Below are 12,837 nucleotides of genomic sequence, written 5' to 3' on the forward strand. Positions count from 1 at the left end.
AGACAGAGCATGAAAGGGGGAGGGGCAGAGAGAGAGGGAGACACAGAATCGGAAACAGGCTCCAGGCTCTGAGCCATCAGCCCAGAGCCCGACGTGGGGCTCGAACTCACGGACCGTGAGATCATGACCTGGCTGAAGTCGGACGCTTAACTGACTGCGCCACCCAGGTGCCCCCCAAAAATTTTTTTTTAATTAAAGGGGTAGAGCACCTGGCTAATTCAGTCGGTAGAGCACGTGACTCCTGATCTTGGGGTTGTGTTCAAGCCCCAAGTTGGGTACAGCGATGATTTAATAATAAAATGTTTTTAAAAAATTAAAAAATAAGTTAAAAAGATTAAAAATAATAAAAAACAACAGGAACTGAAATACATCAAAGCTGTTGATCACGGTAGAAAACCATAAAGATTAATCTGGGGCGCCTGGGTGGCTCAGTCGGTTGAGCCGCCGACTTCGGCTCAGGTCGTGATTTCGCGGTCCGTGAGTTCGAGCCCCGCGTCGGGCTCTGTGCTGACAGCTCGGAGCCTGGAGCCTGTTTCAGATTCTGTGTCTCCCTCTCTCTCTGACCCTCCCCTGTTCATGCCCTGTCTCTCTCTGTCTCAAAAATAAATAAACGTTAAAAAAAAAAAAAATTAAGATTAATCTACAAAGAAGGGCTCAGAGTTGCGAATTACAGAAGATCACAATATCTAAATACCACTTTGCACTTCTTTCTCTGGCAAACCTTTTTTCATACATACCTAATATACTGTACATATAATAACTACTCAGAATTTTTTAAAATGTAAATATTACCCAATTGTTTCAGAGGGGAAAAAAATGTCCTCCAAAATACCAATGAAGTATAAATTTCCTCATACCCAAACCCTTTCAAAACCACCAATAAAAACTGAGGATGGCACAATACTATGCTGATTGTATGCAAAAACCTACTTGCAGAGTTGTTTCAGTGTATTGAGTAATAAGCATATGATGCAATCTAAGAAAATATATACTGGGGCGCCTGGGTGGCTCAGTCGGTTAAGCGGCCGACTTCGGCTCGGGTCGTGATCTCGCGGTCCGTGAGTTCGAGTCCCGCGTCGGGCTCTGTGCTGACAGCTCGGAGCCTAGAGCCTGTTTCGGATTCTGTGTCTCCCTCTCTCTGACCCTCCCTCGCTCATGCTCTGTCTCTCTCTGTCTCAAAAATAAATAAACGTTAAAAAAAAAAAAAGAAAAGAAAATATATACTAAAACCAAGTACCACTGAAAAAATTACTCCCATCTAAACTAAGAGGAAGACAAATGGAAAGGCAAAAAAGTACAGGTAACAAAAAGTATTTTTCCTCCTATCATGGAAAACAAAAAACTTCAAACATTTTTTAATTAAAACAAGACAATTAACTTACTAGCATGCTTGTCTGCAAGCATTATAAGCGTGTTGGAAATATCTCGCCGTCTATAAAAGCACACTACTTTTGCTTCCACGTTGCCCGTCGCAGTCTAAGAGAGAAGAAAAATAAAAGTTATCTGTACCGAAGAATAGACTCAAATAGTTTACAAAACAAAACTAAATACAACACAATTACAAGATCAATCTCATTTACACTGTGCCAACCACAACTGCAGGATAATCAGAGAGCTGAAAAAATTCAAATGAGGATGTGCAGCATTTGCAAAGGTTCCAAGTTAAACTGAAATGTCAAAATTAAATAACTTACTAGTATCAATTAATCTTAAGTGATCACACCCCTTTAACGACTAAAGCCAGATGCTTAAATCTCCTTACCCCTGAGAAACTAATCCCCCAAATTTTCAGAGCCACAAGGTAACTTACTTAAGACAGCAAAACATATCCCACTCCCAGAAGCAGAGGCTAAAAGTAAAATCATCCAGTCCTCTCCAGAACACCCCCATGTTTCATGATGGTGAAGCCCTGTAGGTTCGGGCAGCCGTCAGACAGAATGGAGCAGAAGACCTGGAAAAGCATTCTCCAGCCCTGGTTAAGTCTATGAATCTGTAATAGTTGATCTTCTCAGCAGTACTTAGTTTACCTTCACATATGAAAGTATTAAAATCTCTGAGTTATGAACGCTGAAGTTCTTATTTATTTTTGACTACAGTCTAGAATACAACCAATATTCAGTTAGGTTGTAATTTGCTGCAGCTGGGGCCCAGGTTCCTACTCTCCTCCTATTCCTTATGAATTCTGAGAACTTTCAAGGTCAGTCATTCATTACAAAGTTCCTTGTAAAAACACATAGATTACAGTAAAATGCTATTGTGATTTCCAATTTCAAACAAATATGAGAACAAATTTTCAGAATTTCTCTGGGCTTACAGATATATTCAGACATAAAGAAATAAGAATATACTTATGCTACAGTAAATTTGTCAATTTTATGAAGTTCAGCAGCAGTATTTTAGAGTGAGAAATAGTCATGGAGAAATATTGCCCTTTGAATTGAAATCATATTAAATCCTAACCAAAGTGCTTCTATATTTCACAATATTGTGATCAAATACATCCTCCAGAAGTAATGATCCAGCAATCTAATAAATGAACAGGTCAATACCTCTTGTAAATAAAATCTATCAATGACTACAATTATAAGCTCTTTATCAGTTTTGTTTTAAGACAAAAGCACATTCAAAACCCAAAGCAAGTGTCTAATGGCATATTTTTTCTGCCTTTCTAGTGAGTTCCTCCACTAGGAATACTCTACAAAAACGAATTCAAAACTGCTTGGGGTGGAGGGGCACAGTTCAAAATAAACAGTTTTGGGGCACCTGAGTGGCTCAGGCAGTTAAGGACCTGACTTTGGCTCAGGTCATGATCTAACAATCTGTGAGTTCCAGCCCTACATTGCATTGAGCTCTCTATTAGGGCAGAGCCCACTTCAGATCCTCTTGTCTCCCTTGCTCTCTGCCCCTCCCTGACGCATTCTTTTTTCTCTCTCTCAAATATAATAAAAAACAAACATTTCGGGGCGCCTGGGTGGCTCAGTCGGTTAAGCGTCTGACTTGAGCTCAGGTAATGATCTCACAGTTTGTGAGTTCGAGGCCCACATCAGGCTCTGTGCTGACAGCTCATGGAGCCTGATTACTTGTGCTGTGTCTGTCTCTCAAAAATAAATAAAAATGTAAAAAAAAAAAAAAATTTTTTTTTAAAAACATTTAGGGGTGCCCGGGTGACTCAGTCGGTTGAGCGTCCAACTTTGGCTCAGGTCACGACCTCACAGTCCATGGGTTCCAGCCCACATCAGGCTCTGTGCTGACAGCTCAGCCTGGAGCCTGCTTGAGATTCCGTATCTCCCTCTCCCTCTGCCCTTCTGCCACTTGTGTTCTCTCTCTCACACACACAGAAATAAATAAATAAACTTAAAAAAATAAAATTTTTAAAATAAACGTTTTTTAAAAATTAAAAAAATAAAGTCTCTTCTGAACCATGTACACACTTGGCCATTAGGTACTTTGCCACTACAGTGTTCCTCTTCCCCTCCACAAATACACACACAAAACACACACACACACACACACACACACACACACACACACAACCTCCAGCATTCCTCTAAAGTTGAGCTACTCAAAACATGGTCCAAGACCCAGTCTACAACTGTTGCTGTGTAATGAAATGAGAACTGAGAGTGAGAGTGTGTATTAGAGCATCTGATAGTTAATTTTAATCTGTTGAACCTACTAATGAAAAATGAAGGCTTGTGGTTTTATAAGTTTATTTTAAACTTCATTATTCTATTATTTATTTTCATTTTATAAAAGCAGTCTGAGATAGTGAACATTCTTTTAATGTTTATTTATTTTGAGAGAGACAGACAGACAGAGTGCGAGCAGGGGAGGGGCAGAGAGAGAGGGAAACACAGAATCCGAAGAAGGCTCCAGGCTCTGAGCTGTCAGCACACAGCCCAACTTGGGGCTTGAACTCACAAACCGTGAGATCACGACCTGAGCCGAAGTCGGATGCTTAACCAACTGAGCCACCCAGGTGCCCCAGATAGTGAACATTCTTAAAAGTCTTTCACCACAAGGTGCCTGGGGGATTCAATCAGTTGGGCATCCAACTTTTGATCTCTGCTCAGGTCATGATCTCTCGTTTCATGGAATGGATCCCCGTGTCGGGCTTGGTGCTGAGAGTGCAGAGCCTGATTGGATTCTCATTCTCCCTCTCTGTCTGCCTCTCTCTCTCCCTCTCAAGATAGATAAATAGGGGCGCCTGGGTGGCGCAGTCGGTTAAGCGTCCGACTTCAGCCAGGTCACGATCTCGCAGTCCGTGAGTTCGAGCCCCGCGTCGGGCTCTGGGCTGATGGCTCAGAGCCTGGAGCCTGTTTCCGATTCTGTGTCTCCCTCTCTCTCTGCCCCTCCCCCGTTCATGCTCTGTCTCTCTCTGTCCCAAAAATAAATAAACGTTGAAAAAAAAATTAAAAAAAAAAAAAGATAGATAAATAAACGTTAAAAAAAAAAAAAATCTTTCACTACAAATAGTTCTCCAAGCACTGCTCTAAAAACCTAGGTTAGGAGTGCCTGGCTGGCTCAGTCAGTAGAGCATCTATCTGACTCTTGATCTGAGGGCTGTGAGTTCGAGCTCCACATTGAGTGTAGAGATTACTTTTAAAAAGTGAAAAAAAATTTGGTATATATAAAAGTCTGGCTATTCTTTCAACTCACCACATTTCTTTTGAGACCTTCCTCTGTGCCCAAGCACTGAGCTAAGCTCCATGGATACATAGTGCCCACCCTCACGAAGCCTCCACTCTAGCAAGGATGTCTATTCACATCGTCTCCTTTCCAACCCTCCAAAGCCCAGTTGGAATCATGTCCCTCACCTGATTAGAAACCTTCACCAATTCCCCGCAACTAAAGCATAAATGTAAAATGTGCCTGACAATATTGCCACTCATATTTTCCTTTACAACTTCCTTTCCCCTCCAGACTCTACTTCTCTCACTCGTGGAAGCAGGAAGAGCAACCCACGGGGGGAAGGCAGAGGAAAGGGGGTAGAGTCCTAGGAAAGAAGGAAAGGAGTCCAACAGGTGAAGCATGGAAAGCTGAGTGTCCAAGAAAAAAGAAGGACCAGGGAAAACCACATAGGTGGGAAAAGCAGGGACATGTGTAAAGAAGAACCCACAGTGGATGTCAACTTTTCTTCTGTATTCTTTTCTCCATGTGCATTGCAGCCTCTTAAATCCCGTTCCGTCAAGCATGTTTACTGAAATATCCTCTAGCAATAAGGGGCTTTTCTTAAGCTCTAGAATCATTTTAGTCATACTCATGTCTGTTTCTATCCCAGACTTAGAAAGTACATTATTAAACACACACACACACACACACACTTTACATTTCAAAACGTCTGTGGTTTGCTCAAACTAAAGAACAAGTGAAAAGGTGCTTTCCCAATTTCTTTCCTTTTTCCCAAGAGATCTAAAATGGTAGGAGAGGTCTCAACCTGGGTTTCACAAAAGGGCTTTGAGGGACTCTCCTGAAATTATGTGCAAATGTAGTTGGAGGCAGAGGGTGTCATCAGATTCTCAAAGAAATTAGTGATTCCCCTCTCCCCCGCCCGAAAAAAAAAACCATGAGACTAGCAACAGTAAAATGAATCTCAGAGCAAGTCATAGGGTTAATAAAATATACAGAATATGAATATACACACAAATAATACAGCATACACACCAAAAGAATTTTAGTAGCAAATAACAAATTTTTCCACAAGTTTAACTTCCCAAACTTCCTGACACTACACTATTATGTGCACACAGCTTTCTCTCAACATGAATGCAGATGCAATCTTTTTTTAAAAATTTTTTTAATTTGAGAGAGAGAGTAAATGCCAGAGTAGGGGAGAGGAACAGAGGGACAGAGAGAATCTTAAACAGGCTCCATGCTCAGCACAAAGCCCAATGCAGGACTCAATCCTACGACCCTGGGTTCATGACTTGAGCTGAAATCAAGACTTGGCCACTCAACCAACTGAGCTCCCCCAGCCACCCCCCCACTGCCCCGCCACCCTGGAGGCCAGCAAATGCCATCTTTAGAAGTAGGAGCAACATCCAACCTAGATAATGACTAAATAAAATATACTGAAAGTTGTTTCTATTTTAATCTTATATTCACCCTCCAAAAGATTATCTTCACAAGGGGCACCTGGCTGGCTCAGTTGGTTAAGTGTCTGACTTCGGCTCAGGTCATGATCTCTCGGTTTGAGGGTTTGAGCCCTGTGTTGGCCTCTATGTTGACAGCTCAGAACCTGGAGCCTGCTTCAGATTCTGTGTCTCCTTCTCTCTCTGTCCCTCCCTCACTTGCACTGTCTCTCTCTCTCTCTCTCTCTCTCAAAAAAAAACACCAAAAAAGATTTTTTTTAATAATAAAATAAAATTAAATTAAATTAAATTAAATTAAATTAAACACACACACACACACACACATACACACACACACACACACACACACACACACACACACACATATTCTATTCAGAAGATAATTAATAGGGGGGCGCCTGGTTGGCTCAGTCGGTTGAGCGTCCGACTTCAGCTCAGGTCATGATCCCGCAGTGTGAGTTCAAGCCCCGCATCGGGCTCGGTGCAGACAGCCCAGAGCCTGCAGCCTGCTTTGGATTCTATGTCTCCCTCTCTCTCTGCCCCTCCCCCACTCATGTTCTGTCTCTCTCTGTCTGTCAAAAATAAAAGTAAACATTAAAAAAATTTTAAAAAGGGGCGCCTGGGTGGCTCAGTCGGTTAAGCGGCCGACTTCGGCTCAGGTCATGATCTCGCAGTCCGTGAGTTCGATCCCCGCGTCGGGCTCTGTGCTGACAGCTCAGAGCCTGGAGCCTGTTTCAGATTCTCGGATTCTGTGTCTCCCTCTCTCTGACTCCCCTGTTCATGCTCTGTCTCTCTCTGTCTCAAAGATAAATAAAAGGTTAAAAAAAAAAATAAAAAAAAAAAAAAGAAGAAGATAATTACTAGAGATGCCTGGCTGGTACAATTAGAAGAAATGCAATTCTTTTTTTTTTTTTAATGTTTATTTATTTTTGAGACAGAGAGAGACAGAGCATGAGCAGGGGAGGAGCAGAGAGAGAGGGAGACACAGAATCTGAAACAGGCTCCAGGGTCCGAGCCGTCAGCACAGAGCCCAACGCGGGGCTCGAACTCACGAACTGTGAGATCATGACCTGAGCCAAAGTCGGACGCTTAACCGACTGAGCCACCCAGGCGCCCCGAAGAAATGCAATTCTTGATCTCAGGGTCATAAACTCAAGCCCCATGTTAGGTGTAGAAATTAAATAAATAAAAACTTTAAAGAAAAAAAGAAAGGACATTAACCTATTTTAGTAACTATCTTCTTAAAATTTATTTATTTTTGTTTTATTTTTTTATTAAAAAAATATTTTTAAGTTTATTTATTTGGAGGGAGAGAGAAAGAGAGAACAAGCGGATGAGGGGCAGAGAGAGGGAGAGAGAATCCCAAGCAGGCTCCATGCCACCAACGAAGAGCCCAATGTAGGGCTGGAACTTAAACTGTGAGATCATGACCTGAGCCGAGATCGAGTCAGACACTTAACTGACTGTGCCACCCAGGCGCCCCAAATTTTATTTATTTTTAGTAATTTCTACACCCAACATGGGGCTTGCACTCATGACCCTGAGACCAAGAGTCGCATGTTCCACTGACTGAGGCAAGCCAGGCACTCCTAGGTAAAGTCCTTTCTTATCCTGGCTTATCAATTGGAACATATCAAGTACTCTTAAATTCATTACTGGGATTTTTCATCATGTTAATTTTCCCCACTTTGCCAATTTGACCTATGCTACTCTCAGGGCCTGTATCTGGAACATTTGTGTGGGCTCTCTCCCATGGCTACCTTTCTCATCCTTTAGGACTCAACTTCAGTGTCCTTAAAATTCTTTCCCCTTCTGGGGCACCTGGGTAGCTCTGTAGGTTAATCATCCAACTCTTGGTTTAAGCTCAGGTCATGATCTCATGGTTTGCTTCGTGAGTTCAAACCCTTTGTTGGGCTCTGCGTGGACAGTGCAGAGCCTGCTTGGGATTCTCTGTCTCTCTTACGCTCTCACTTTCTCTTGCTCTCTCTCAAAAATAAATAAATAAACTTCAATGAAAAAAAAATCCTTTGCCCTTCTATCCAAAAGGAGTGACCCCTGTTATTCTCTATGTTAAGATCCTTGTTTATTTCCTTCTTAAAAGTTAACATCATTTTCACTATTTTTTTTAAATTATTTTTTTTAACGTTTATTTATTTTTGAGACAGAGAGAGACAGAGCATGAACGGGGGAGGGGCAGAGAGCGAGGGAGACACAGAATCGGAAGCAGGCTCCAGGCTCTGAGCCATCAGCCCAGAGCCCGACGCGGGGCTCGAACTCACGACCGTGAGATCGTGACCTGAGCTGAAGTCGGACGCTTAACCGACTGAGCCACCCAGGCGCCCCATTTTTTTTTTTTTTTTTTTTATGTCTGGTAACTTGTCTTTCATGTGTCTCCCTCATGAGACTATGACGAGGGGCAGAAAATAGGTCCATATTGTTCACTGTTGTGTATCAGCTAGACAAGTGCCTGGTACACAACAAGTACTCAATAAATATTTGTTTAATGAATTCTTTAAAATGAGAAATCTTGGGGCAACTGGGTGGCTCAGTTGGTTGAGCGCCCAACTTCAACTCAGGTCATGATCTCAGTTTGTGGGTTCGAGCCCCACATTGGGCTCACTGCTGTCAGCCCAAAGCCCACTTGGGATCCCCTGTCTCTCCCCTCCTCTGCCCCTCCTCCGCTTGCACTCTCTCAAAAGTAAATAAAACATTTTTTTTAAATAAATGAGATACCCTTTCCATATCCCTTCAAAAATAAAGGCTCTATGTAAATATTCACTATTTAATACTAGTCAATCTCACTTATTTACCAATAATCCATCTATTTAAATTGCCACTGTCTGAAATTACAAACTGTAGTCTCTCACAGTTCAGTCATCCCCAGCCTCCCAAAAACCAATATTATAATAAGGACTCTCTGCTGAAAGCAGAGGACCAGGAAGAAGTTATAGATGGGAAGACAAGGGTACTTTCTTTTTTTTTTTAATTTTTTTTTTAATGTTTTTACTTATTTTTGAGACAGAGAGAGACAGAGCGTGAGCAGGGGAGGGGCAGAGAGAGAGGGAGACACAGAATCCGAATCAGGGTCCAGGCTCTGAGCTGTCAGCACAGAGCCCGACGCAGGGCTCGAACTCACAGACCAGGAGATCATGACCTAAGCTGAAGTCGGATGCTTAACCGACTGAGCCACCCAGGCGTTCCTCTTTTTTTTTTTTTTTTTTTTAAAGTAGGCTTCATGCCAGCGCAGAGCCCGAAGTAAGGCTTGAACTCACGACCCTCAGATCAAGACTTGAGCTAAGATCAAGAGTCAGAGGCTTACCAGACTAAGCCGAGGCGCCACTGTTTTTCAAATATAATTTTTTATTATTATTACTATTTTAAGTAGGCTCCACACCCAGCATGGAGCCCAACACAGGGCTTGAATTCACAACCCTGAGATCAAGACCTGAGCTGAGATCAGGAGTCGGATGCTCAACCGACTAAGCCACTCAGGTGCCCTGAGGGATACTTTTGAAGTGAACAGTGTTATGACGACAAAGGAGTGTGAAATGAGCCAAGTTCAAGCTAGAGGGTGCAATCCAGTCTTATTACCACTGCATACCTCTAAACAACACTCCATGATGCATCTACCTTAAAGGTTTAAGGTTATTTTGAGGCTCAGAAAAAGTAACAAACGTGAATCCCCAAGATTATACGCTTCCAGAACACCATGTCCTGATGGTTGCAAATTTAGTACAGCTGCAATTTCCTTCTAATTGTGGGATACTTTGGCTGATGATTGTCTCACTACCGGACCTATTTTTGTGCACCCCTGAATTCCTAAAAGCGCATATCTAAAAATGCCTGGCAGGTAGCAGGTCCTCAGAAATATCTGTAAAACGAACAAATCAAAATAATTTGTAAACAGTAAAAGCTGTGTGCAAGCATTAACATCAGACATTGGAGAAATTCATTAATTCAACAAATAATCACTGAATGTCTTAACTATGTACCAATCGCTTTATTCTAAGGCACTTGGGATGCATTAGTGAACAGAAAAGATCACTACACACATAGAGCTTACATTCTAGTCTGAGAAAACAGGCAATGAAAATAAACACAATAATTAAGTATACTTGAAGGTGATAAATGATATGGAAAAAAGAGCAAGGCAGAGCAGGTACAGGGGATTAGAAATGACTCGGTGGTCCTAACATGGGTGCACATGAAAACAGCCAAGAATCTACTGTGCTGGCAGCCATATGAGCAAGGCAGAGACCCTGAAAGTGGAGGTCAGAGGGGTAGGGAGTAGCCAAAGAATACCAGTCTCACAGGCCAACATTTCTCTTTTGTATCCTAATTAATTTTCTACATAAACTGATAAACAGCTTCAAGTTGCCTACACCTTTACATCAATAACGTAAAAAAGGTTAAAATGACACCCCAACAGTTCCCACCCACAGACTGATCTAATCCTGAGACCATTCTCTTCATTTGGCGGTAGTGGTCTCAAAATACGACAAAAGTTTTACAAATGCAAGGTCCACGGGGTATCTCCAGAAGCAAACCAAGATCTCGGGGCTCATAAACCAGAAATGCCCTAAACCACACCCCACTTCCTGGGGCTCAGAACTGGACCAGCCTCCAGATGGTACTTTGGGGGAAAGGTTTCAGCTAGATAGTCCCAACATTTTAACACTATGAATTCTCATAAGCTGTACAAATAAGCTTCACAGTTGGTTTGGAGGAAAACAGAGCATCATTAGTAATCTATGGTTCATATAGTTTATGACTGTTTTCATAAGCCACCATTGCATTCATATGCAAACAGTCACAATGCTTCTGATGTCCTGGACACCAGCGACCAGGGACAAACCTTAATATAAAAGTTTTATTTACCTAAGACCTAAAGTAGGAAGCTACTTTGCATTATACCAAAACTGTATTCTTATTAGTTGGTCTAGTCCAGAATTTTACAAATTCCCTTCAATATTAGATTTCATAGCTTCCTCCTTCTAAAGATGGAAGAGGAAAATCATGATCCACTAAAAAGGGAGAAATACAATTATGACTCTAAATATAAAAAGGGACTGAATTACAGGAGTGACCTGCTCTGAGAAGCTCCGAGCAATGTGAAGAAATACGCAGATGTTAAATACTCAGTAAATTTAATATCACAGGTAATTATAAAAAGTAAAAGAATATTCAGAATCCTGCCTAACTCTCTAATCTGCAATCTCTACTTTCAAAGACTCTAGGACTGAAAGTAAAATCACCTCTTATGCCCTTTACCTAATTACCCTTCAATGGAAAACAATTATTTTTTAATATTAGAATCAAGAAAGCTCAGTGTATACCTTGTTGAGTTCTTCTATCCTTCTGATTAGGTATGGGTTACTGGAGGAATTCTCAAAGTAGACATAATCTGTAATTAAAGGAAGTAAAGAGCTTAATCTTTTCAACAGAAAGTTCACATTTGTCAATCTATGACTTTCTATATTAGGCAAATTCACTTTCAAAATGAAGTGCAGACTTCGTTCCCTGATAAAAGCAAATTTAGTAATACAAGTTTAATATATTTTCTCATATGCCTACTATTCATTCACAGACCCTTATTTTCCTCTAATATTTTCATTTCAATTCATGTTTTATCAAGTTCTCCTAAACTTTCACACCACCCATCACTAAATAATAAACAAACAGACCCCTCTTATCATTAAGTAGTCAGAGCTGACTAAACATGTCTTTTATGCTGTAACTGCTCCCACATCTTTTCCCTCAATCCAATTTACCCTGGAGTATGCTTCTCACATAAAACTATTGACCTAAGACAAATTTAGAGCATCTTGAAAAGCTTAGCAGCCCAAAGTACATTTCAATCACTAAAAAAAACAAAGCGAAACAAAACAAAAACCAATCAAGTGAGCTGAGCAGGTAAGAGGAAGCACACTGACAAACTTTTCCACAGGTCTGAGATGATGGGGGGGTAGAGGGGTGTACAGACATGAAAGGGGGTTCGCTTTCTGACAGAGCTCTCTAGAGATGATATCAGGCTTTTAAAAAACTCTTTACCATATTTAACCCAGATCCATGCAGGGTTGTGTTGTAAAGAAATCACAACCGGCTTTCAATAAAAAGGATAAAAATTTTCAAGTGTGGCTTTTCCTCTCATCTAATAGGCTCACTGGAAACTTCCCACTGTGTGTTTATTTGAAAGGTTGGGCTGCGTTGTTATTGTCTATCTCAGTGGCTCTTTCCCGTCTCTCTTCTGCAAAGTGGCCTCATTTGGCCAGGCCATTCCCACCACCATCCATCAGGAGCTCACTAATGAGCAGAGAAGAGCGAGTCTCACACACAAACACGCCACTTATCTGAATTATTATTTTACCAAGAAAGAGGGAGGAGGGCGTCGTGAGTAGGGAGAAAGTTTGTTTGACCTTATTTCTCTCTCCTGCAGAAGGCTGGGAAGGAGGCAGACACCAGAGCAAACGTCCAGGCGGAGCTCAACTCCCCACCTCTGGCTGCGGTGCCCTGGCCCCACTGTGTCCCATCTTGGGGGGCTGGGCAAGAAACGGGAGGGGAGTGAGGAAGGAGAGGTGCAGGGCCCCGTCCCCACAAACAGGCCCCTGGCTGTGCCCCTGGCTGAACCCCCATCGCCCCCACCCCCACCCCACACTCCCACTAAAGGGGAGAAGGAGTAGAGGAGGGGGGATGTCCCCCCATCCTCTCCAACCCCCACAGCCTGGAAGCCACGCGGGGAAAGACC

General features: G+C 42.1%; 1 protein-coding gene across 7 annotated transcripts in view; it reads right to left on the reverse strand.

Moving 5' to 3' along the window:
- The window catches only part of MTA3 (metastasis associated 1 family member 3), a 230,301-nt gene that overhangs the window by 172,996 nt on the left and 44,468 nt on the right, over nucleotides 1-12,837 (reverse strand). For 5 of the 7 annotated variants that reach the window (XR_007150767.1, XM_047851954.1, XM_047851953.1 and 2 more), the window contains 2 exons: nucleotides 11,429-11,496; nucleotides 1,383-1,476 (listed from right to left, as the gene is read on the reverse strand). Coding sequence is in view for 6 of the 7 variants with exons in the window: in XM_047851952.1 (XP_047707908.1) it covers nucleotides 1,383-1,476; nucleotides 11,429-11,496 (162 nt within the window). In the remaining variant the exon portion in view is untranslated. Of the gene's footprint in view, nucleotides 1-1,382; nucleotides 1,477-11,428; nucleotides 11,497-12,459; nucleotides 12,617-12,837 lie in introns of those variants that run through there. The other 2 variants (XM_047851955.1, XM_047851956.1) reach the window with 2 other exon arrangements.

Source organism: Prionailurus viverrinus, chromosome A3 (assembly GCF_022837055.1).
Source record: "Prionailurus viverrinus isolate Anna chromosome A3, UM_Priviv_1.0, whole genome shotgun sequence".
In the NCBI taxonomy this organism is placed as follows: domain Eukaryota; kingdom Metazoa; phylum Chordata; class Mammalia; order Carnivora; family Felidae; genus Prionailurus; species Prionailurus viverrinus.